At 44.6% G+C, this 25,008-nt stretch overlaps 1 protein-coding gene across 4 annotated transcripts in view; it reads left to right on the top strand.

Moving 5' to 3' along the window:
* The window catches only part of CHAT (choline O-acetyltransferase), a 49,396-nt gene that overhangs the window by 4,945 nt on the left and 19,443 nt on the right, over nucleotides 1-25,008 (top strand). For 3 of the 4 annotated variants that reach the window (XM_079137342.1, XM_079137344.1, XM_079137341.1), the window contains 5 exons: nucleotides 180-371; nucleotides 1,080-1,198; nucleotides 2,696-2,749; nucleotides 6,157-6,337; nucleotides 8,329-8,506. In XM_079137342.1, coding sequence (XP_078993468.1) covers nucleotides 180-371; nucleotides 1,080-1,198; nucleotides 2,696-2,749; nucleotides 6,157-6,337; nucleotides 8,329-8,506 — 724 coding nt within the window. The remainder of the gene's footprint in view (nucleotides 1-179; nucleotides 372-1,079; nucleotides 1,199-2,695; nucleotides 2,750-6,156; nucleotides 6,338-8,328; nucleotides 8,507-25,008) is intronic. The other variant, XM_079137343.1, reaches the window with a different exon arrangement.

The following is a 25,008-nucleotide window of genomic DNA, read 5'->3' as shown; positions in this document are numbered from 1 at the left end:
AGTAAACATAAGTATCCTTAATTCATAATTCTGTTGAACCAGGCCCTAGAAAGAGGCAGGTCCCAGAATCGGGAACAGGATAGGACAGAATGAGATGCATGCTATGGATCATCTCAGGGACAATCGTGGCCTATAAATAAAGATATGCATACTGAGTGCCTGTGAACCCCCTCTTCCAGGAGCTGCCCAAATTGCCAGTGCCCCCACTGCAGCAGACACTGGCCACCTACCTGCAGTGCATGCAGCACCTGGTCCCTGAGGAGCAGTTCAGAAAGAGCCAGGCCATTGTGCAGCGGTTTGGGGCCCCTGGTGGCCTTGGTGAGATCCTGCAACAGAAACTTTTAGAGCGACAGGAGAAAACAGCCAACTGGGTAAGGGTTGCTGGGAGGGGCTGGCAAGGGTCCCATGGGTGAAGGGCAGGAGGCAGATGTAGAGACAGATGGAGGATTTTAGTGAGAGGCAGGTGGGTGACATAAATGGGGCAAAGGGAGAGACTGGGATAGGGGATAGATGGGACCAGATAGGTAGCATGGGTTGGGGGAACACAAAAGGCAAGGATGAGGGGCAGGTAAGATGAGAAAGAAGGAGGAGAGATAAAGGACAAGGATAGGGATAAGACAGATGGGGGATAAGAATAAGGGGAAGATGGGAATAGAGGTGGGGGATTGAGACAAGATAGAAAGATGGGAATAGATCTTGGGGAAATGGAGATAAAAATGAAGTCAGAGAAGCAGAGTAGAGTAAAAAACAGAAATGAGACCCACAGGCAGGGTACAGGGATGTATCACTAACCATCCAGAATGGGAGACAAGAATGGAAGAAAGGAGACAGAATGGGACAGAGATGAAATATGGGCCTGGTGGACTGGAGAGCACCTGGGCCCAAGCACAGAACTGGGGCTCAGTTATGAATGAAGTGAATAATCCAATGAGGTGCCCCAGTTTTCCTTGGGGCTGCCAGGATAGAACTGGTAATCTCCACTGGAAAGGTGCCCTGTTTTTGGAGGGGTATGTGTGGGCATCAGAGGGATGTATCACCAAAAATCCAGAATGGCTCCTGTTCCTGGTGCTTCTTGGCAGGTGTCTGAGTTCTGGCTCAATGACATGTATCTCAATAACCGCCTGGCTCTGCCAGTCAACTCCAGCCCAGCTGTGATCTTTGCTCAGCAGCACTTTCAAGACACCAACGACCAGCTAAGGTGAGGCCACAGTGCTCCTGAACTTGCAACTTGGGAACCTGCCCATAGTAGGGCATCCGGTCCCAATACAAGGAAGGTCCCAGCTTGTGTATTGGTTGAGCTTTCTGGGTCCAAATGTCTCAACACAGTGGCTGTCCGGACCATTGGGTCAGAAAGTTTAGGCATAGCTGCACTCAGGTAATAAACACACAGTCTTCCTCAAAATATTTTTTTTAAGGCGGGTACTAAATGGAGGTCATGGACCCTGGGGATTCCCATAGAAGCCTTGACCTGGCTGAGGCTCTGGGAGGAGGTGTGTGTTCTGCCACTCACCCGTACTCCTGGCTGGGACACACTGCCCCAGACTGCCGGAGGGTGAAGCCCCTGCTGCTCCAGAGCCCAGGTTCCAAACTGAGACTCCAGAGGGGTGGAAACATCGCTCCTTGCCAGCCGCTGCTGCCAGAGCCTCTGCCATCTGCTGCAATTTCAGAGCTCACTGAGCCGCTGGAAGGGCCTCTGGGCCCACTGATGACGATGACAGGTGAGGGTGGGGGGTGGGGAGTACAAGGGTCCTCCTGCTGGAGTCTCAGTTTCTGCTCTCAAGACCTGAATGGGACAAATGGTGGGGTCAATTCAGAAAGAAGGCAGGCCAAAGTGGCCTGAGGAGAAAATGTAGGGTCCTCGAGTTTTCTGGCAGGGTTTAACCACGCTGGGAAGTCCCTTACCACCCTGATCCTCTCTGCAAGGCCAGCTGCACTGACTGTAGGCCAGTGATGGAGGTAATCTTCCCCTTTCCCTGCAGCCAGAACTTCACTGGGGCAGAAGGAGGAGTGTGGATGGATGAATTTCTGAAAACACTTCTCCAAATTGCATCTGAGGGGCACTTCCTCCCTATGCAATTAAGCCCTGCCTCATCATCCATGGACAATTAAGATGACGTGGTCCCCTGACACACTTCTCTGGGGCCTCCCCTCAGTCCCCCAGTACTCACTTTTCTTTTGATTAGCCACTAAGAGAACCAAATTATGGGCTTTTCCCAGTAGACTGAATTTTCCCAAACTCTGAGGGTCCCAACCCCCTTTCTGGCCTTTCCCAGGGAGAACTCTACCCCTCACCATCCAGCCCTTTCCTGTTGACTCTGGAGCCTCTCCTAGCCCCCTTTCCCTCCTCCTCCTTTTCCTCAAGATGATTCCAGTTTCCTCTTCTCTTCTCTCCTCTCCTCTCCCCAAGAACTGATGCATCCCTAGGGACCATTTTTAATGCAAGGCTTGTGATGGGCTGACAGTGTTGGGGGAGGGGCAGCAGGAACCACATCTGATTAGTGCACACACAGACCTGGCATATGGTGGGTGATGGTTGAGTGTGGAACAGAAGGTGGAGACAGGAAGAGCAGAGACAAAGGTAGGGAGGAGGAAACAGGAAGGGAGGAGAAAAAGAAGAAGGAAGGGAGGCAGAGAGAAGGGAGGGAGAGGAGGAGGGAGAGAAGAAGGACAAACTCAGCCTCTCCTCTATCTGCAGGTTCGCAGCCAGCCTCATCTCTGGTGTGCTCAGCTACAAGACCCTGTTGGACAGGTAGGCCTGGGGCCGGCTCCAGATGGGTAGTGTTCTGCTCTGGCACAGTCTTTTCATGCATCCATCTCCCTGCCATGCTAGACAGGGAGCTCCAGAGGACAGGGACCTTGTCTTCTTCCTGTTCTGTATTCCTGGCCGCAGTCACAAAGCCAGCATTTCCCCTGTCCACTCCTCAGCATCAGAAAGACCTTTAACCCAGCTGACTTGACCATCGAACATTTCTCTTCCCAGAATAAACACCATCCTTCCTTGATCTTTCTATTAAATGCCTTCCTCCCTCAAAACCTCAAATGTTCGCACAGCATGAATTTGTCAGGAGTCTATGGAACACATGGAAGGTGGAGAGAGAAGAGTTGTTAGATTAAGGTGGTGGTGAACTTAGCTGTACTATGTGAGGGGAGTGGTCTCCTTGCTCTGAGCTTGTTTCTTCAACCCTACCAAACTCAGTGGATGTGGGGATGCTCCAACAGATGGAGAAAGTTGTGCAAGCACAGTAGCTTATCTTTGATTTTAGAAGGAAAGTTCCTCTTCTGGCCGAGCCCCAAGCCTCCTGATAATAACAAGGCGAGGGAGGATGTTTGGAAGACCCAGGTCTCCAGAGGCATAGTATATAAGGGCAGTAGGTGCTGGAAAGAGAGAGGAGCCCAAAGTAGTGTCCTTTGAACAGTTAATAAAGCTGAAACTCAGAGAGATTAGGTAACTTGCTTCTGGTACACAGCCAGGAGGGAACAAGGAGCAACCTGTGTTCTTTGTTCAACTGGATCCAGCTCAGTCTATACCCAGCCTTGGGGTTCAGACCCACATCCCTTCTAGAAAGGAAGAGGCAGGACCCTCAGAAAACAAAGAGCAGAAAGGCTCATAGGTCAGACCCTAGGGTCATCAACCTGAATCTAAAGTCAGATTACCACAAACTGCCAATGTTGACCTCTGAGTCTGATGGCTTCTAGTTATTATCCCCTGCCTGTCAAATGGGAATATCAATAGAAGCCTCTCTATGGGGCTTCCATGACTGTCCTCTGAGGCCTAAAATCTCTCAGCCTGAAAGGAAGCACACAGCAAACTCCTCAATGCATGAGCTAACCATGCATGCCTCAACCCTCTTCCCAGTACCCTCTAATGTCATGGTCACTGTACCTTCCCACACTGGATCTCCAGAACTTCTCTCTGCTCAAGGAGTTTCTTTGGCCATCTCTCTCCTCACCGGCAATGCTCTGCCTCCTTCCAAAACTCAATCCTCTGTCTTCAGAGAGCCTTATCCCTTACAGCAGCCTAGCTAGACAGTGGAGAGAGGGCACTAGCCCTGCCTACTAGGCCTAGGAACTTTGAAGCCATTTATCATGGACAGTCCTAAACACAGAATCCTAGGTGTGTGTGTGCTTACACACACGCGTGCGCTTACACACACACACACATCCATGCATATCTGCATGAAGGTTCCTGTGTTCAATGTTTGTAAATGCCATAAGGCAGGAACATTTGCCTGAGTACCTGTTTTGGATCCTTAATTAATTAACTAATTCATTTTGCAATATGTTGATGCTGGGAAGAGAAATTAAGCCTCATCCCCACCCTCAAAAGATTCTCAGATATCGGGCAAGACACAAAATACAGCTATCCATCTCTGTTCTTCCCATGAGCCCCAGGCATCCCTGCTGGATGTCTCCCAGTCATTACAGAAGAGCCCCATAGAATTTTGGATGTCCCCCCTCACAACTTGCTTCTCACCTTGTCTTGCTGTCTCAGTAAGCACACCAGCACATCACTAGTTGGTAAGTTTAAGAATCATGAAGTCCCTCTTTCTCCCTCACCCCGCATCTATCCACTATGTTCTGGTGTGGTCACTTTCCCTCCAGAACTCTCCTAGGCTGCTCTTCTTCCTCTCCCTCCCCCCACAGCCCAAGCCCACTTTTCCATCTCAGCTATAGCCTTCTTCCTCATTCTTCCTGGGGTACCCTTTTTCCCACTCTCCTCATACAACCAAGGTCATTAAGAAAGTAAAACAGTGCTGGGAGTGTGGTTCAGTGGTAAGCATAGGCTTAGCACAGGTGAGGCTCTGAGTTCCACTCCCAGCACACACAAAAAAAAAAAAAAAAAAAAAAAAAAAACAAATGAACAAAAAATAAATAAATAAAACAAGGAAAACCACAGGACCTGGCCTTGTCTACCTCTCCTGCCTTCTCTTCACTCAACTTCAATCCTACCGGCTTCCTTTCTGTCTTTTAGAATTCCACAGTTGCTTCTCAAACTATTTCTAAGGAGGGCTGTTTTTTTTTTTTTTTTTAATTTTTGTAAAACAAACTCACAATGGATTGCTAGAAAAATGTCAGAAAGGAAGGACAAAATATGTGTTTTATTATGGGATTCAATAGATTTTAAATTTCCATAATGTTGCTACAAGTATTTCTGGATTCTGGCATTCATCATCATGGGTCAATCATGACTTTGGTGTGTCACTTATACCTTGAGGGACAGTGTCTTGGGACGCTCCACCCTGCCTGCCTACATGGTAGCCTCTTACTCACTGGGCTCAGCTCAGTGAACTGGGGCCTCAGTGAGACTGCCTCCCCACTCCCAGTGGCTACATCCTCCTGCCCCTGCCAGCCATTTGTTCTCACTACCTGATATCATCCTGTTTACCAATTTGCTACATGTGATCTGTTCCCTCACCAACATATCTTAGGACTGTCACACCCCATCAAAGCAGGAAAATCATGTCTTGTTTGCTGCTGTATTCCAGACCCCAGAATGGTGCCTGGCATAGCAACTATTTGTTGACTGAAAGTGTGAAAGAATGGATGGATGGATGGATGGATGGATGGATGGATGGATGGATGCTTGGTGGATAGGTAGGATGGGAGGAATGATAGACACAAGTCATGCAGAGACCATAGAAGAAAAAGAACTTTATGCCTTGAAATAAAGAAGGCTTCTAGAACAGGTGATAAGTGGCAGGCTTTTAGAGGAGAGGAGAGAGTTTTCTAAACGGAACTGCAGAATGCAGGTGTAAGAGTGAAACCATGTTAATAAATGATCAGCATAAGCAAAGGTACTGAGGGCACATAAGCAGTGCATGAAATAGGGGTGGATTAGGGGAAATTTGAGACAATCCTGAGGGTCTCTCTGAGCCAAGGAAATGGGGCATTCCGCTATTTTAAAAAGTGAAGAAGTGAGCTCTGAAATTGACATCATAATGCACTTCTGGGCTTGGTACCCCATTTTGCCTAATTAAGTTGCAATAGAGGGCTGTGGGTGTAGCTCAGTGGTAGAGTGCTTGCCTAGCATACACAATGCCCTGGGTTTGATCCCCAGCACCACACACATGCACAGAGGCACACGAGAACGGATTCTCTCTCCCCTTCATCCATTCTCTCATGGTTGCCTGCTTCCCTCTTGCTCTCCCCTTTCAGCCACTCCATCCCCACTGACAGTGCCAGAGGCCAGCTTTCAGGGCAGCCCCTCTGTATGAAGCAGTACTATGGGCTCTTCTCTTCCTACCGGCTCCCTGGTCACACCCAGGACACACTGGTGGCCCAGAAAAGCAGCATCATGCCTGAGCCTGAACATGTCATTGTGGCCTGTTGCAACCAGGTAAGTGGTCCCTTGTCACCTCTGCAGCCCCTCCAACTTGGGGGAGGGGATGAGGTTACACAGTGGCCAAGTGTGCTCATCCATTTTGCTTCTCCAAGGGTGCTCAGCCCACTTCCCTGAGTCACACAGTGAGCTGGGGAACAGTGGCCCCAAAGTGGGCTCTCCTACTCCCAGTCAGTCCTACTTCTGTCCACCAGTTAGTTTTTAAGAACAAGAAGAGTCATCAGATAGGGAATGCCCTCCCTAGGCTCTCACGTCAGCCCTGAGGACCCAGGTCAGGCTCCTGAGTGACAAAATGAGGGTCGTGAATGAAGCCCAGCATGGCCTTGGTGCCCCCCCACCCCCCGCACATCTGTTTATTTCCATGTAGTTTCCCAGGCTGTGGCCTCTCTGGAGACCACACCCAGACAGGTGAACCCTGTTAAGGCCTGTTGAATGAGACCCCCTGTGCTAAATCACGGGTCTAGCACTTACACTCATCCATCCCATTTAGTCCTCAAAATGAACCTGCAGAAGGGATCTTTGAATCTCTATTTGACAGATGAGAATGTGAAATTCAGAAAATGGTTTGCCCAAGAGTGGAAAAGACCCCCAGTTTTTGCCAATGCCCCAAGCATGTTCTATGTCCTGCAGCTTAGGTGTTCAAACAGGGTTCCACCGAGGTAGTAAGGACCCTGTGGAGGTCTGGGGAACAGACCAGGATGGGTTTCTGACCCCTTCTTAGTGTTCACTGCATTATATATTCTATATATTGAGGCTTCACAAAAATATTTTACCTGAAAAAGGGAATTTTAGGGGATATTTTCTTGTTTTTGCTTTTTAAAATGCTAAAATCTGTTTGACAACCATACCATAGATCCCCAGCCCCCTCTACTTGTTCTATAGTGTTTTCTTCTTGGGCTCATCTCACATTTATAATAAGTGGGGAGCCCAGTGAAAGTCTGCCTGCCATCGGAGGGTGGCTGACACCTCTGTTCCCAGGTTTGAAGGCCAGCAAGAGGCTACCAAGCCCACCTGGCACATGGTCAGCCAGTCACAAAACAAAAGACTTTTTCCATCTTCACTCAAAATCAAACCCAGAATTTCCCAGCCCCCATATAACACAATATTCACCCCTTCTAGAAAAAAAAATCTCTTGGACACTTGCTCTGGATCAGGCCATGTAGACACTGCTCAGGGAAGGGGCTAGGTACTCATGTCAATCAGCTTAAAATGATGTGTTAGCCTGGGAATTGGCCCTTCATGAAGCCCAAGTCTCTCACCTTCAAAGTGACAGAATGATAGCACCATAGAGTTTACATACAGGGCACATGCAGACAACACAGGAGTGTTCAGTGTGTTGGTTTTCCACTTTAATCTTCCTCTCCATATTATCTGCTGGCTGACTTGTTTTTCTTCAATCACCAGTGTGTTCGAGATCTATCCCCATAGTTCTAAATAGTTCATTCTAGTTAATTCTGCACTACATAAGAGCACTGTATTTTACTTATCCATTCCCTTCCTGGAGAACAATGATGCTCTTTCTACCATCTTGCCAATGCAAAAAGGCTGATATGCACACATTCCTTCATATTTCTTTCAGTATACATGGGTATGTTTCTCCAAGTCATAGGCTAAACCATATGTACTTATAAGAGTATTTGCTGAGTCATAAGTATGCATGTGCTTAGTCTTGAGAGACTGCCCTCCAACAGTGGTTGAACCATTCCTCCAAGACATAAAGGTTTTATATGAACTGGGAACCACAAAAGCACGTTTTGTTTTGGCTAAATTTAATCCTTGTTCAGTGGTGGCAGGGGACAGAGCTTGAAGTTCAGCACAGTCAACAACATTGGGTCATTTCCCAAATTGGACAGTTCAGAATACCAAATACCTTGGGAACCTTGGGCCTGAGCAATCCCCAGCCTAAGATGACCAGTGAAGTCTCAATGAAGGCCTGGCACCTTGGGCCAGCTGCCATGAGTGACATGTTTGACCTGTTTCCCCCACAGTTCTTTGTCTTGGATGTTGTCATTAATTTCCGCCGTCTCAGTGAGGGGGATCTGTTCACTCAGTTGAGAAAGATAGTCAAAATGGCTTCCAACGAGGATGAACGCTTACCTCCAATCGGCCTGCTGACGTCAGACGGGAGGAGCGAGTGGGCCGAGGCCAGGACGGTCCTCGTGAAAGGTTAGCAGCAGTGCCCAGCACATCTCCACATTCATCTCATCCTCATGCCCACTGGCTTTCCCTCTTCCAGGGTTGGACACCATGGTCTCATCTCCATTAGCCATAGCACTGGGTGCTCAAGATGCCCTTCAACTCCGGCTGGAATGGCAAGGTGCCTTGAAGCTAAAGGCCTGTTGTACCTTCATGTTTTGTTGGAGGATATTCTAGCTTTCTAGGTGACACTAAAGAGTTCTGGAATTGTGGGACTTCTGGGAATGCTGGGATAGGGGAGGTTTTGAGTGGGAAGGAGGCTATGTTTTATTGGTGGACTGTGTTGATGGTGATTTGGAGATCTGAACTGTTGGGAGAATGGTCAGATGGGGCTCTGGGATGGATCTCACCTCTAAGAGGATAGTTGGCCTCCTCCTTCATCTGGTTTCTTAGTCCTTGGTCCTTTTCCAGCCAGTCATCATCCCTCTGTCTGGCCTTGGTTCTTGTGAAAGCTTCCAAGCATTCCCATAAGAAAGCTAATATTATTGAAGTTCAACTATTACTATTAGGAAGCTGATATTATTGGAGTCTCAAAAAATTTTTAATCATCCTTTCGGAAACTACTTTCCAACCAATGTAGCCTTAGTTCTATGGAGTTCCTTCCTTTCTTGCCCACATGAGGCATTCTAGGATGAGAAGCAAGACTTCTAGGAGTCTTCATTCAGTTAGGGATGGCATTGGACCAGGCAATCTTTTCAGACTCCCTGTGTGTCAACACTTGAGGAACCTGTGATCAGCCTGGGGGCACGAGAGACAGAAGGGATGAAGTTCCTTGCCCTTGAGCAGCCCAGGGATAGAAGAGGGCAAGAGAGAGCCTAGCAGAGGAGGTCCAAGTGCATAGAAATGAATATATGCTTATCCACATAAAGCAATAGAGACAGCAGATGCCAGAGAGGTCAAAGAGCCCTTAGGATTGGAATACTGAAAGGTTTTGTTGGAAAGTGTAGGTATGGAGCAGAGCCCTGTATCATGAGTGAGAGGGGCAGGAAGGATGGAGGAATGACATCCAGGCAGGTGGATGAGGGATGTCTGTCCTACCCTGGGGACCTCAAAGAGAGCAGCTGGCTTGCAAAGATGGATATGCTGGATGGATGCCCCTAGCTCTCTGACAACAGGCATTTGCATTTTATGGTCCCTCTCTAGAAGGTTCTTTCCCCAGAGCTGGCTCCTGGCTTCATGCAGAGCCAGCCCAAGTCAGGGCCTCAGACTCTCCCAGAGCATCCTTCCCTAACATCAGCACTGTGTCACCTAGGCCCCTTTTCCTATCTTGATTGTGCTGCTAAGCAGATCTCTGAGGGCATCTTTGCATTTCTTTGGCTAATGTCAGTCCTCTGCCTTCCTTCCACAATTTGTATGGTTCAAGAGGACAGGGCACTGTCTATTTGGTTCTGAATCTGCTGTGTCAATCAGAGTAGCAGTCCAATTGCATTTGTTAAATAAAAGAATGAAGTGTCTCAGATTTATTTCCCACTTACCAATTATTTTTTATTCCAGTTATTGGGCACTGCTGAATGCTTATCCTAAATAGAAGCTGCAAGGGCTATGGGGAGGAATGCTGAGCTGATTCTGTTCTCATAGACCTGACCACCACATTGGGGAATTAATAACTTATCATTTGAAAGTGAGTTAATTCCCTCTGGAGACTGTAGTGAAATCACATCCCACTCTTCTCCCCTCTAGGGACGTAGACAGGCATCAAAATAATCGCCTCTGCTTCCAGCACAGCTTCCACTTTATTAGCAGGCCAGGCCCCAGACGACTGACCAGGATTGCCTTGAGGTCTGAGTGCTTGGGCTGCACTAATCGGAATTAATTTGTTAATGGCACTTGATCTGGCTCTGTGAATGGAAGTGCTGTTTCTGAGGGAAGCTGAACAGAAAGGAGGGAGCACATACGCTGCCCCTTGGGCAAACCGATTAATTCAATTAGCACCACTGACTGTGTCTTGGGCAAGGCAGGAAACCAGTCCTCCCCAGGGCCCTCCTTCCGGGAGCAGTCACTGCCCACAGAGGGGCAGAGAGACCATTTAGGAAACGATTCCCCTTCCAAAGTGAAAGACAATGACAGTGTGGGTGAGGGTTGAGAGTGAAGATGGAAAGATGAGTGTGGGTCTAGATATATCTCAAAGCAGACACATTGAGAAGGAAGAGGGAAGCAAGAGAGATTCCCGGATTTTTTAATATGAGCCACTGAGTGGATGATGGTACCATTTACTGATATGGGAAACACAGTGGGGAGTGGGCATAAAGATCCTGTCAGAGCATATTTGATTTGAGGCACTTTGAGTCATCTAAATGGAGATGTCAAGTTAGATCTATGTGTCTGGAGCTCAAGGGAGAGGTCAGTACAGAGATATAAATTCAAGAGCCATCAGCACCTAAATGATATTTAAAGTCCCCGACCTGGATGAGATCATCTAGAAATAGGAGAACAGGGACTGGGGGGTCAAGTAAAGAAAGATGCAAAGGGAGTGAGAAACAGCAGCCCGTAAAACCAGGAGATGAGTCACAGATTCAACAGGGAAGATGAGACTGGCCAGCCTTATGGATTCTGTAGAGAGTTCAAGGAAGAACAGGACAGAGGGAAGATGCTGAACTTGGCAACCTTAACATTGTCAGTGAACCTGACAAGGATCAGGTTGGGGTAGTAGGACGAGAGTTGGTTGGATGTGGACAGGAATGGTCCATTGACAGAAAAAGATTGTTGATGGAGCAGTGAGTGAGTAGAACCAGCAAGTGTGGGTGACTCTGTTCAGACATTTGATATTAAAAGAAGCAGAAAAATAGGGGAATGTCTGGAAGAGGATGAGGGTCAAAGGAAATGTTTCTTAAAAGGAGAGGCAAGTGCATGGTTGTATGCAGACAAGTGCAAGGAAGGAATTCAGTAAAAGGAGCTGGATGAGGAGGGAGGAGACCAATGAAGGAGTTGGCATTCAGAGAATAAGAGACTTTTGTTGTACAGGGAAAACAAAATCTGGGCCCATGACCTGCAGGACTATACCTGTGATGGCAGGATAGAGTGTGAAGAGGCGCTCAAACTGGTAGCTCCTGGTATTAGATCAGCAGAATCACAGCAGGAGCTGAGAGAGCTGGGGTGGGATTCTCAAGTCACACACACAAAAAAAAAGCATGATAGGCTCTCTTGGAATGTAGGACCTGCCCCAACACACACACATACATTGCTCAGCTTCTTGGGTTTGGGAAAGAAGTAGATGGGTTACTGGGCTCAGGCCAGAGTTGGACATAACCAAGGGAGAGAGGTGTGGCACAGGAATTGTCATAATGTTGGAATGGGAACTGAATAGGAATTGTGCTAGTCTGCTTAGGCTGCCACAACAAAGTACCACAGAATGAGTAGTAAACAGAAATTTCTTGTGTCACAGTTCTGGAGGCAGGAAATCAGAGATCCAGGTGTCAGCAGGGTTGGGTTCTCCTGAGGCCTCTCTCCTTAGCTTGTTGATGAAAGCTTCTTCCTCTGCCTTCACGTCGTCTTCCCTCTGTGTGTGCCTGTGTCCTCATCTCCTCTTCTTATTAGTGCATCAGTCATGTTAGATTAGGGCTCACCCTAGTGATCCAATTTAATTTAACTAGCTCTTTAAAGGTCCGAGATCCAAACACACGTTCTGAGATGCTAGAGGTTAGGACTTCGGCATATGAATTTGGAGAGGACACCATCAGCCTGTAACAGGAGATAGGTAGAAGAGTGTCTCATGGATGGTGAGAGTAGGCAGGAGGCCAATGGGTTTGGAGATCCTGGTGAGGTTAGGATATTCAGTAGGTGACAGTATATGAACCAGAAGGTCAGGATACAGTTGGTATGTGTTAGACTTCAGAGGCAGTGGGCTTTTGGTAGTGAGAAGTTCCCATATGTGCTCCTGGTAGTGGGTGCTGAAGTTGCACAGTCAAAGGTGGGTGGAGAAATAAATGGAGAGAAGAGGATGTGGGCTGGGTCATCTTCATGACTATTCAAGTTAACAAGAATGAGGATTCCACTGATGGTAGGGAGGGTAAAGGTGAACTGGAAATCCAGATCTTTGTGTTGAGTGCAACACAGCAACAGGGAAATTGATGCCAATGGGTGGTCAGGCTCCAAAGGGAAAGAAGGTGCAGCAGGAGAAATTGTTCAGAAATGAGAACAAGGAGAAGGGAGCCAACTACCTGGCTTGACCCTAGGGTACATGAGAGGACTTCAGGGGTTGGGTCCCTCCATACTTAGGCTGAAGCAGAAGGTGGACAGAACACTCACAAAGGATGTCAGTCATGCTGGGAACTGGTCCATTGCAAGGCCAGAGGCATGAGGGCTTAGGAAGGACAAGAAAGAAGGCTGAGTATGTGGAGCTGAGGGATGGGAGAGCCAATACCCAGGGATGGAGATCATCATTGCCGACAATGTTCCCAGTCCTTAACCTCTGGGAAGTTATGTTCTCCCAGGCTGGAGAAGGTTGTTAGGGCCAAGGGTTTTTGTGGCCCACAACAGCATCTATATTAATGCCATGGAATGGGTGGAGCCATTTCAGGACATCATATATCCGAAATCTTTCAGCTGAAGCCCTAAGCTCCCCTCCTCATTCCCTGAGACCTGGGCACAGGGACCAGGCAGGTGCTGTCCAGCAGGAGGCCCCACAACCAGGCTCCTCTCATCCTGGCAGAGGACTGAATCATGGTGACTATGCTCAAAGAGTGTCCCTGAGTTCTCACCCAGTCAAATAAGAACAGACAGGGCAGGGGCTTGTCTGCCCACAACCTTCATTGCATCAACCCGTTCTCCTTTGAGACACTATCTCTGCTCCTCTGGCGCACCCCCAGCCAGGACGGCCCCTGCTGTGAGCCCCCAGGCTACCCCATCTGATCTTCTGCCCTGACATTGAGCATGTGAAGCCCACAGAGGTCGAGGGACCACTAAGGTGACACAGCACATGCAAGGGAGCCAGGATACTTCCTGCAAACTCTGCACCTTTCCCCACCTCACCCCACACAGCCCTTGCTCAGAGCTTCTCATGAAGAGCTCACTCACACACCATACAGAAGTATGCATGTTGTGGTCATAGTCAGCAGCCCCAGCATCCACAGACCATGCCAAGTACCCTCCTAGGGGACCATAGGGCCAGGGCATCAGGCTAAAACCAAAGGAGCACTTCTGACAGAGTCCTGAAGGGGTGTGGAGGCTACACTCCTGGCCTGTCTCGGCCAGGAACTTGAGGCCCAGCTCAGGTGGGCTGAGGTCAGTGTGACTCAGCCCTGGCTGCAGACTGGGGTTGGCTGACAACATCAAAATCATCTAGCGCATTCCTTTAAAAACAAGATGGATTCCTGGGCCCAGTGATTTTCCAGTGGAATGGAAGTGGGGCCAAGGAATCTATTTTTAAAGCACCCTGATGACTTCATGTGCAGCCCAGGTTGGGACCCACTTACTCAGATACTTAGCAGCTGCGGAGCATCAAGTCCCTCCTTTGTGCACGGCCCTGTTCCCAGTGTTTTCTGTCCCATATTGTCACAAATCTTCTGTGAGGTGGAGATTTCCTCCCCTCTGAATAGGGTAGATAGCTGCATCTCCCATGGAGTGAGCAGTTCCCCACTTTGAAGGTTGGTGGTAGAGCCAGGGCATCTACCTCCCTGGCCTGAAGTCTGTAGTGCCCAGTAAGTGGTGGTGGGGTTCTGAAGATGAGCTTGGGGTCTCAGCAGGGGCCTGCACATCCTCTCAGGACCTCCCTCCTCACTGAGCCATGAAGCTGTGGCCTTCCTGAACCCAGGAGGAGTTAACACCGTTATCCTGGTCTGAAAATTTAATTAGACATTCGGCCCTGAGTCTGGAAGACTACAGCGCTTGTCAATTTGTAGGAAAAAGATGGCCAGCTTGAAGAGGCCCCCCGAGCCCACTGGTTTTCCTGGATGCTGCATGGAGATCCTGTGAACAGACCTCACAGGCAGATGCTCTTCTTTACACAGTCCCGTAAATATTTATCCCCAGCAGTCAATTAGAGCTGAGCCATTGCTTTCAAGGAGGGAACTGACAGAAGGCGGCTGCAGCTGCAGAAGGCCATGGTCACAGTTCACAAGAACTACTCAGGATGAGGGCATTTTGCTGTTTAAATATTGTCATCCAGAGCTAGGCAAGTCTGCTGATCTTAAAACCAATTACACATTAGCAATAACAACCTCTCTGATTTAATTGGCCTAGAAATACCTGCTGTACTCTCAAGGCAATGTGATTTTCTTTCTCTGGGGGTGGGGGCCTGGGGCCATGCTTCCTCCTCAACCCCATAGTAGAAGCATGGAGGTCTTTATGGATAAGAGCGTTCATACAGGGAGAAGTGAGTGGTCCAGGTCAAAAGGGTTTGTCTTGACCTGCCCCTGTTGCTGTCTCCTGCAGCCTGGGCTTCCTAGCCTGTGGCATGGAGATAGCATCCTGCCCTATGGGGATGGCTACTAAGCAGATGGCCTAGTGCCTGGAACACTAAGAGTGTTCGCTAAATGATTGTTCTTAATAGATTTAGGGAAATACTCTTGGGACACTTTTCCCAATGCCCCAACCTCTCTGAAAAAAATCTAGTAAACTTGAAAATTGGAACCTGTCCAATGGACAATACCCGTCTTGTCATAGACAGTGACCTAGGGCCTTCAGTCTAGAGGGCCATTATCCCTTGCATGCAGTCCTAACTTAAATCAACCTCATTACCTCTAGGGTGAATTTTGCTTCCCTACTCTTCATATACCACATGCTCTGTATGCACACACACCAGACACCCATCTTCTCTAATTTCTCTCTGGTCGCCATTGCTCTGACCTTCTTCTCCCATTTTTGGTGCAGCACAATAATACCTGGGGTACAAGACAACTGGGAAGGGGTTTTTATTATCACTTACCACCCTTCTCCCCAGTTCCAGAAAGGTGAAGGATCTTCATATCTTCTGTCTTTATGGGAAGGGTAGTTAGAAGGAAGAAAAACAAAAAACAAAAAAAAAAAAAAACAAAAAAAACAACTTCTTGGTTCTTGAGTTCTTTTTTTTTTTTTTTTTTTTTTTTTAAATTAAGTTAAAGGGATTGTGGCTCAGTGGTAGAGTAATTTCCTTGCACGGGTGAGGCACTGGGTTCAATCCTCAGCACCACATAAAAATAAATAAGTAAATAAAGGTATTGTCCATCTATAACTAAAAACATTTTTTTTTAAAATTAAGTAAAATTTGTTTTGGGATAACCGTCAATAGGCATGCAATTGTAAAAAATAATAGAGATTTTACATGTTCCCAAATTCCCCCAATGGTAACATCTTGCAAAACTATGGTGCGGTATCACAACTAGGATATTGACATAGACACAGTCAAGATTCACAGCACTTCCATCACCATAAGGATGCCCCAAGTTGCCCTTTTAAGTCACACCTACTTTTCTCCCACTCAATCCCTCTTTAGTTCCTGGCAACTACAGATCTATTCTCCACTTTTATAATTTTATTGTTTCAAGAATATTACAAAAACATCGTATGGTGGTGTATGCCTACAATTCCAGCAACTCAGGAGACTGAGGCTATAGGATTGCAAATTCAAAGTCATCCTGGACATCCAAGTCAGACCCTGTATCAGGAAGAAAATAAAATAAAGGTTTAGGATGTTACTCAATGGTAGAGTGCTCTCGGTTCAATCCCCTGTACTGAAAAAAATAATATTTTAACTATATGGCATGTATGATTATTGAAATTGACTTTCTTTATTCAGCATAATTCTCTGGAGATTCATTCGAGCTGTTGCATTTGTCAATAGTTCATTCCCTTTCTGTTGCAGAGTGATATTCCAATGGTATGACGTACCACAGTTTCCTCCACCACTTACCCATCAAAGGACACCTGAGTTGTTTTCAGTTTCAGTTTTACAAATAAAGCAACTATGGACATTTGTGTTCAGGGTTTTATGGGAACATAAGTTTTCACTTCTGGAGAAATACCCAGGAATTAAATTGGTAGGTCACATGATAGCTGCATGTTCATTTTTTTAAGAAACTGATAAAATGTTTTCCATAGTGACTGTATCATTTTGCATTCTCACTAGCAATGTGTGTGCCATTCAGTTTTTCTGCATCCTTGCCAGTATTTGGTGTTGTCACTATTTTTATTTTAGCTATTCTGATAGATGAGAAAATATCTCATTGTGTTTTAATTTCTATTTTCCTAATGACTAATAACATTGAATGTCTCATTATATTTTTTTTTTGCCCAATTTCTAATTGGGCTGTTTGGGATTTTTTTTAATTGTTAGTTCTAAGAGTCATTTATATATTCTAGGTACCAGTCCTTTTTGAATATGTGTTTTGCAAATATTTTATCCTTGTCTGTAGCTTTTCTCTCCATCTTTTTCTTTTTCTTTCCTTTTTTTTTTTTTTTTTTCCTTTTTCAGTGGGGTGATGGAACCAAGGGCCTCACACATCCTAGGCAAGTGCTCTACCACTGAGTTTCATCCCCAGTCCATCTTCCCATTTTCTTAACACAGTGGGTCAATAAGTAAACATTTTTTTATTTTGTTATGGTACGATTTATCAATTTTTCTTTTTATGGATCATGTTTTGGTTTCATCTAAGGTTCTTTGCCAAAAGAATTCTTCACCAAAAGTCAAAACTTTTCTCCTATATTTTTCTGAAAGTTCTATAGTAGGATACCATATATTTAAGTCAGCAATCTATACAAAGTTAATCTTTATGTAAGGTTTGAAGTTTATGTCAAGGTTTTCTTTTCTTTGCCCATGGATGTCCAGTTGCTCCCATGCCATTTGTTGAAATGCCATCCTTCCTCCTCTTAATGATCTGTGCTCCTTAATCCATACCAATGGAACATATTTTTGTGGGTCTATTTGGATTCTCTACTCTGTTCTACTGGGATAAATATCCCTCTGCCAGTATCACCCAAGCTTGATAAAGTAGTTAATAATTAGTCTTGAAATTAGATGTATTGATTCCTCTAACTTTATTCTTTTTCAAAATTGTTTTAGCAGTTCTAGCTTCTTCACCTTTTCATATAGATTGTAGAATAACGTCATCTGTATCTACAAAAAAATCCTGCTGAGATTTCGATGGAAACTCTGCTAAACTTGTATATCAGTTTGAGGAGAACTGACGTCTTCACTGTGTTGACTTTTCCAAAGTGTGAGCATGGTGTATTTCTTCATTTACTTAGAGCTTCTGAGATTTCCTTCATTCGTGTTTTGTTTTGGCATACAAGTTCTATAGATTGTTTTGCAAGATTTATACTGAAATACTGAATTTCTTTTGAATGATTATAATTGGCTTTGTATTTTTAATTTTAATGTCAATGTATTTATCCCTAGTATACAGAAATACAATTGATTTTTATATGTTGATCTTGTATCTTGTGACCTTGCTGAATTCATTTATTAATTCTAGGAGGTTTTGTTGCCATTGTTGTTGTTTGCTTTTGTAGATTCTTTAGGAATTTATATGTAAAAAATCATGTTACATGAAAATAGTGACAATTTTATTTTTTTCTTTCTGATCTGTAAGTTTTTTATTCCCTTTTCTTGCCTTATGGCATTGGCCAGAACTTCCAGTGCTATGTCAAGTAGCAGCAGTGAGAGTAGATATTTTTGTCTTATTCCTGATCTTAGGGAAAAGATTCCTTCTTTAGCCTTTAAATAAATATGATGTTAGACATAGATTTTTTTGTAGATGCTCTTTATGAAATTGAGGAAGTTCCCTTCTATTCTTAGTTTCCTGAGAGATTTTATTATGAATGGATGTTGAATTCTGCCAAATGTTTTTTCTATGACAATTAATATATTCATGTGATTCTTCATTTTTATTCTGTTAATATGGTGAACTATATCAATTGTTGTTCAAGTATGAAAACAGCCTTTGCATCCCTGAAACAAACTCCACTTGAACATCATGTATAATTATTTTTATATTTGCCTAGTTCTATTTGCTAATGTTTCTGTTCAGTACTTTTGCATCTGTGTTTATAGCTGCTTGGTTTTTGATCCTATGTTAGTTTTATTTTGGCATTAGGGTAATACCAGTTCATAGAATAAATTTGAGAAGTGTTCCCTTCTTTAATATTTTCTAGAAGAGAGTGTACAGATATGGTATTAATTTTTCTTTAAATGCTTGGTAAAGTTTTTTTGGTGAAAATCATTTGGGCCTGGAGATGCATTTTTGGAGAGTTTTAAACTGACAAATTCAATTCCTTAATAGTTATAGAGGCCCAGTGGTGTATCTCAGTGGTAGAGTGCTTACCAATATGCATAGGGCCCTGACTTCAATCCCCAGCAACACACACACACACACACACACACACACACACACACACGCACGCACGCACGCACATACACACATTATCTGTTTCATATTTAGTGAGTAGTAGGAGTTTATAGTTTTCAAGGATTGGTTCATTTCATCTGAGTTACCAAATTTTTATGTGTGGAATTGTTCATAGTATTCTCTTATTTCCTTTTGGTATCCATAGGCTCTAAAGTGATATCCTCCATCTCGTACCTGATGATAGGTATAGGTAATTCATTCTCTTCCTCCCCCTACCCCACTGCATCTCTCTCTTTCTCTCTTTATTTCTCTCTCTCATATTTCTCATTGATCTTGCTAGGAATCTTATTGGTCTTCTAAAAGGACCAAATTTATTTCTTTTTATTGATTTTCTTTCCTTTTTCTTTTTCCTCTTTTCAATGATTTCCTTCCTCCTGCTTCCTTGGGATTTTCCTATTCTTCTTTTACTAGCTTCTTGAGGTGAGAACTTACATTATTGATTTGAGATTTTTCCTCTTTTCTAATATAAACATTTAGTACTATAAATTTCCCTTGTATTAATATTTTAGAATCATCTCACAAATATTTATATGGCATATTTTGATTTTTATTCATTTCAGTGTATTTTTAAAATTTACCTTAAATCTCCTTCTTTGACTCACAGATTATTGAAGTGTGTTGTTCTGTTTCTAAATGTTAGGCATTTTACATGTTATTTTTCAGTTTTTTCATTTCTACTTTGCTTCCACTATGATCAGAGAACAAAACATTCTGTATTATTTAAATTATTTTCAATTTTCTGAGTTTGTTTTATGGCCCTGGATGTAGTATCTCAGCCTATGTTTCATGGATGCTTAAAAAGAACAAGCATTCTGCCGTCACTGAGCAAAGTGTTCTATACAAATAGATCCTGTCAATTGATGGTGTTGTTGAATTCTATGTCCTTACTGAATTTCTGTCTAGTTGCTCAATCAATTGTCAACAGATGGGTATTAAAGTCTCCAACTATAATAGTGGATTTTTCTATTCCTTCTTTTAATTCTGTTCGTTTTTTCTTCACACATTTGTGGTATTTTGTTACATATGCATTTAGGATTGCTATGTCTTCTTTATGGTTTTACCCTTTATTTTAAAGAATTGTCTCTTTATGACTGATAAATCTCTTTATTCTGAAGTTTACTTTATGTGCCATTAATATTGTGATTCCTGCTTTCTTCTGATTAATGTTTGCATGATATATATTTTTCCTTCTTTTTACTTACAACAAACCTGTATCATCATATATGATGGGAGTTCCTTATTAACAGCATAGAACTGGGTCATGTTTTAATATATTCTGCCAATATTTGTTTTTTAATTGGTATGTTTAAATCATTTACACTTAATGTAATAATTTATATGTGACGGCTAAACTCTAAAATTTAAATTTTTGTTTTTGTTTTCTGTTTTCAATTTCAATTTTTTTCTTTCTTTTTGGTACTGGGGATTGAACTCAGGGACTGTCAACCACTGAGCCATATCTCTAGCCCTTTTTGTATTTTATTTAGCTACAGGGCCTCCCTAAGTTGCTGAGGCTGGCTTTGAACTCATGATCCTCCTGTCTCAGCTTCTTGAGCCACTGGAATTACAAGCATGCACCACCACACCCAGCTTTGTTTTCTTTTTCTTGCTTTCCTGTGGTTATGTAAACATTTTTTAAAAGTCTACTTTAATTTATTTATAGTGGTATTTTAGTGTTATCTGTTCATGTAGCAGCTTTTTCTAGCAGTTTCTATAAGTAATACCATATATGTATCTTATTTTAGTCTATTGGTGTTAAAATTTACCAGTCTAGTGAATACAGAAACCTTACTACCTTTTATATCCTTTTACTCTCCCCTGTTTTAATTATCTTAAATAATTCATCTACATACCTTTAAAAACATATTAGCCTTGTTACAACTTTTGCTTCAACTCTAACACATAATTTCTGAGTTTTACTCTTTCCGCTGTTCTTTCTTCTCTCTTGATATTCCAGTGTTCCTTCTTTTATCATTGCCTTCCTTTGTAGGAAGCTTCCTCTAGCCATTCTTTTAGGAGAGATCTGCTAGGAATAAATGTTCTTAGTTTGTTGTTGTAGTTGTTATTGTTTGTTTGTTCCTGCTACTGGGGATTGAGTCCAAGGCTCCACACGTGCTAAGGCAAGTGCTCAACTACTGAACCACTGAGCAACACCCTCAGTCCTAAGTGGGTTTTCTTTTCCCCCACTTGAGAATGTTTTGATTTCTTCTTTTATTTCTTTTCCTTCTCTCTCTCTCTTTTTTTTTTTTGGTACCAGGGATTGAACCCAGGGGTGCTTAACCCCTGAGCCACATCCCCAGCCATTTTTATATTTTATTTAGAGACTGTCTTGCTGAGTTGCTCATGGCCTCCCTAAGTTGCTGAAGCTGGCTCTGAACTTTCCATCCTCCCGCTCATCCTCCTTAGCTGGTGGGATTACAGGTGTGCTCAACTGGACCTGCCCTTCTTCCTTCATTTCTGAAAGATCTTTTACCTGGATTTAAAATTCTCTGTTGACAGTTATTTCCTTTCAGAACTTGAAAAATGTGTGCCATGTCCTTCTAGCCTCTAATAAGAAATCTGCTGTCATTCCAATTGCTTTTCTCCAATAAAGTATCATTTCTCTCTCACTGTTTTCAAGATTTTTCTTTGCCTTTGGTTTTCAGAAGTTCAACTATGATATGTATTAGTATGGATACCTTCCAATTTTTCCTATTTCAGGTTATTTCATTTTCTTGAACCTTTAGGTTTATGTCTTTTAAGAAATTTGGGGAGGTTTTTGCCAATGTTTCTCTGTGTACTTTTCTACTCTGCTCTTTCTCCTCTCTTTCTGGGAATTTGATGACATGAATGCTAGATCTTGTGTGTCAGAGTTTCCTAGGCCCTTTCTTTCTTTTCTAATCTATTTCCTCTGTTGTTCAGATTGGGCAATTTCCATTGTTCCATCTTCAACTTCACTACTTTCTCCTCCACCCCTGAATTCTGGCCATGCCTTCTCTGATAGTCCAGGAGGTTGAGATGCCTCATTATGGACCAGTGAAGGTAGAAGTCTAGGCTCCCCACTGGTTTTTTCTGGCAGTGAAGGGTGGAGGATGTATGTGTGTGAGTGTGTGTGTGTGTGTGTGTGTAGAATGACAGTTTTTCCTGTGATATTTGGCTAAAGAGAATAGCTATGTCTTTTTTTTTTTTTTTTTTTTTTTTTTTTGGTTCTTTGGACAGAGAGAGCAGAATTTTGTTGAGTTTTTTATTTTCATTTTGTTTTCTCTACCTACTTGAGATTTTATGTTGCTGGCTTTTCCTGTTCCAAGTGTGGGATATTTTAGGGGAAAAAAAATACCCAGTGTATTTGAGTGCTCAGGCTGCCATCACAAAATAGCACAGACTTGGTGGCTTAAACAACAGAAATGCATTTCATACCGTTCTGGAGTTTGGAAGTTCAAAATCAAGGTGCTGGCAGGGTTGGTATCTCCTGAGGCCTGTGTCCATGGCTAGCTGTCTTTTCGCTCTGTCCTCACATGGCCCTTTCTCTGTGTACACATCTTTGGTATCTCTCCTTCTTCTTAAAGACACCAGTCCTATTGGATTAGAGTCCCACCCTTATGATCTCACTGAACTTGAATTACCACTCTAAAGGTCCTACCTCAAAATATACTCACATTGGCAGCCAGGGCTTTAATATATGAATTTGCAGAAGAAACAATTCAGTCCATTACACCCAAGGACCTGTCTCCATACTATTTTTTAGGTCCTGAGGTTCCTGGCTGATCTGTTTTCCTTCCTCTGTCTTCCAGAGCCTCTTTTTGTTTGCTTTAAATGTAACATCCAGGGTTTACGGTGGGAGTAATAGAGAAAAGCCTAATCCATCTTCCTGGAAGCCAAAGACCCTCCTTCTTGAACTTCTTAAAGGAGGCTTTTATATCTTAAGTCAAAGCAGTTCTAATTGCAAGAGCCATTTTCAATGGGCAAAAACTAATTTTGTTGGATCTCAGTCTCTGGGGATTGGAAACATAAAAATCACCTCCAGGCCATGGAGCAGGGAAGAATATGGGGTGTGTGATGGCAGATTTACCTCCCAAAAGGAGATACAATTCCTTCACCAGGGGAGGAAAGCTGTTCAGATGGGATTGGCAAGGGATTAGAAGCTTTATGCCTTTGAGAAAGAGTTCAGTACCTCCATCTCCCTGACTGTGTGATGGGTGACAGGGAGCATAGTAGAAATTGACCTGTGCCCATTTCTCTGGTAACAGATCAAGGAAGACAAGTGTCCTAGAAAGGACTGTGTATGTCCTTGTGTGTTCATGCTCAGGTGTGCATGTTAAAGAGCAGAAATGCAGAGTCTTACAGCCTTCCCAAGACAGAGGTACTAGATATATCTTTTGTCTTTGCTCACCAGAGTCAGTCTTTAAGCTTTCCACCCCTAACAGAAGCCTCAGGGCTCCCCAAGGCCTCCTAGCCTCTGGAATTTCCGCACCATTGAAGCTGTCAACGCCCCGAGTGTGGGTGTCAGGGCAGCTCCTCTGATTACTCAACTCACACATCTCACTATTAAGCAGGGCCTCCTTGAAGAAGATTGATTTACCACATTAAGTGAGCCCCGATGTGCTCCATGAGAATGCCACAAGACAAACGGCTCCTGCCGTGTGCCTCCAGCCCACCGCCCTGTGTTTCCATTACATTTGGACCAGAGTCATGGTGGATGAGTTTGGGTGTAGTTCATTTTCTGCCGTACACGATAAACTTGACAGCATTTGACCGATCAGCACTTGTATGCAGGGAGTTCATTTGCAAGGCCACCTGGCTTCCCAGCTCTGCTGTCCTGCTCCCATTTCACTCTGTCTAATGAGCCAGGACCTGGCTTCTGTTGGGTGGCACTGAGCCGCTGGGCCCTGCACAGTCTGCACGTGATGGCAAGGCTCCAGTCACTCCTCCGGCAGCCTTCTCTCCTGCCTGGAGGACCCTGGGGTACTGATGCCCAGAGGACAGTCCTTTCTTGCCGCCAGCCTTGTGACACCCAGAAAGTCTTCACTCTCCTTTCCAGCGTTCTATCAGTCTTCCTCCTGCCTCCTAGCAGATCAGGGTTGCTGTAGGCTTCCTGGGGAGCTGTAGCTTGTCCACCCCACACTGATCTTAGTGCTGTTTCTAAGAAACCTTGGTGAGAACAGACACCAAGCAAGCCCTTACAGCTCAGCAAGGCATAGCCAACAGGGTCAATGTGCGCAGCTTTTGAGTTGCTGCTGTGGTCCCTGCCTCCCCTCCAGGTCCACACCCTCCCCATGCTGCCAGGCATTCTTTACTTTACTCTGACCACTTCAACCTTGGTCCAAGCTTCTTCAGTGGCTCCCTGTTGTTGCTAAGCCTGACATTCACAACCCTTGAGGATCTGCTCCTAACACAGGCATTGGAGTTCAATGCCTGGGATCAAACCTACTCCCCACTCTTACTGGATGATTATTATCATCCCCCATTTACAAGTGAGGCCTTGGAAATTGCCTAAGATAGAGATATTTGGTTTCTCTGCTTCTTACCTGCAGATGAGTCATGACAATGATGTCTACTGCATATATGTCAACATGTATGCTTAGGTTGATGCTGGCACATCCTAGGTGCTCAGCAGAGGTTAGATAATAGCCTCACATCATTATGTTTTTCTTGCCATCTCTAAATCTTCCAGCCTCCATCCACAAGTTGGAGGCCAATCTTCCCCCACACAAGCTCCACCTATAAGCCTGGGGTCTGCTTCCATTCTCCCAAGACTTTCCCCATACTGTTATCTCCCTCTTGACACATCACTCTCTTCCTCTCTGTGTATCTGAATCTGACTCAGGTCTGTTCAATACCTTTCCATGCTCTGAAGGTACTGGTTAGCCTGCAAGCCCAAGGGGATGCCTGGCACAGAGCTCGGTGCAGGACTGAGCACAATAGCCATCTGCAGAGATGCCTACTGGAGGGGAGGGGGGTAAGGTGCAGAGAACCTTGCAGAGGAGAGAGGAATCCCTATCCTGTTTTCAGCCTCACCCACACCTGTACCCGCCCCACCCCCATGATCCATCCATGATGTTTGATGCCCCTAATGTAGTGTTTTCCTGCTCTCAGAGGAACCTCGGGCCTTTCTTGTTAGCCAGCAGAGCTCCTCCAGGCTCCTCTCTGAGCAGGGTTCACAGATCCCAGCCCCAC

Source organism: Sciurus vulgaris, assembly GCF_902686455.1.
Source record: "Sciurus vulgaris genome assembly, chromosome: 4".
In the NCBI taxonomy this organism is placed as follows: domain Eukaryota; kingdom Metazoa; phylum Chordata; class Mammalia; order Rodentia; family Sciuridae; genus Sciurus; species Sciurus vulgaris.
The sequence above is the reverse complement of the archived record's forward strand: the minus strand, read 5'-3'. Positions and strand labels throughout refer to the sequence as shown.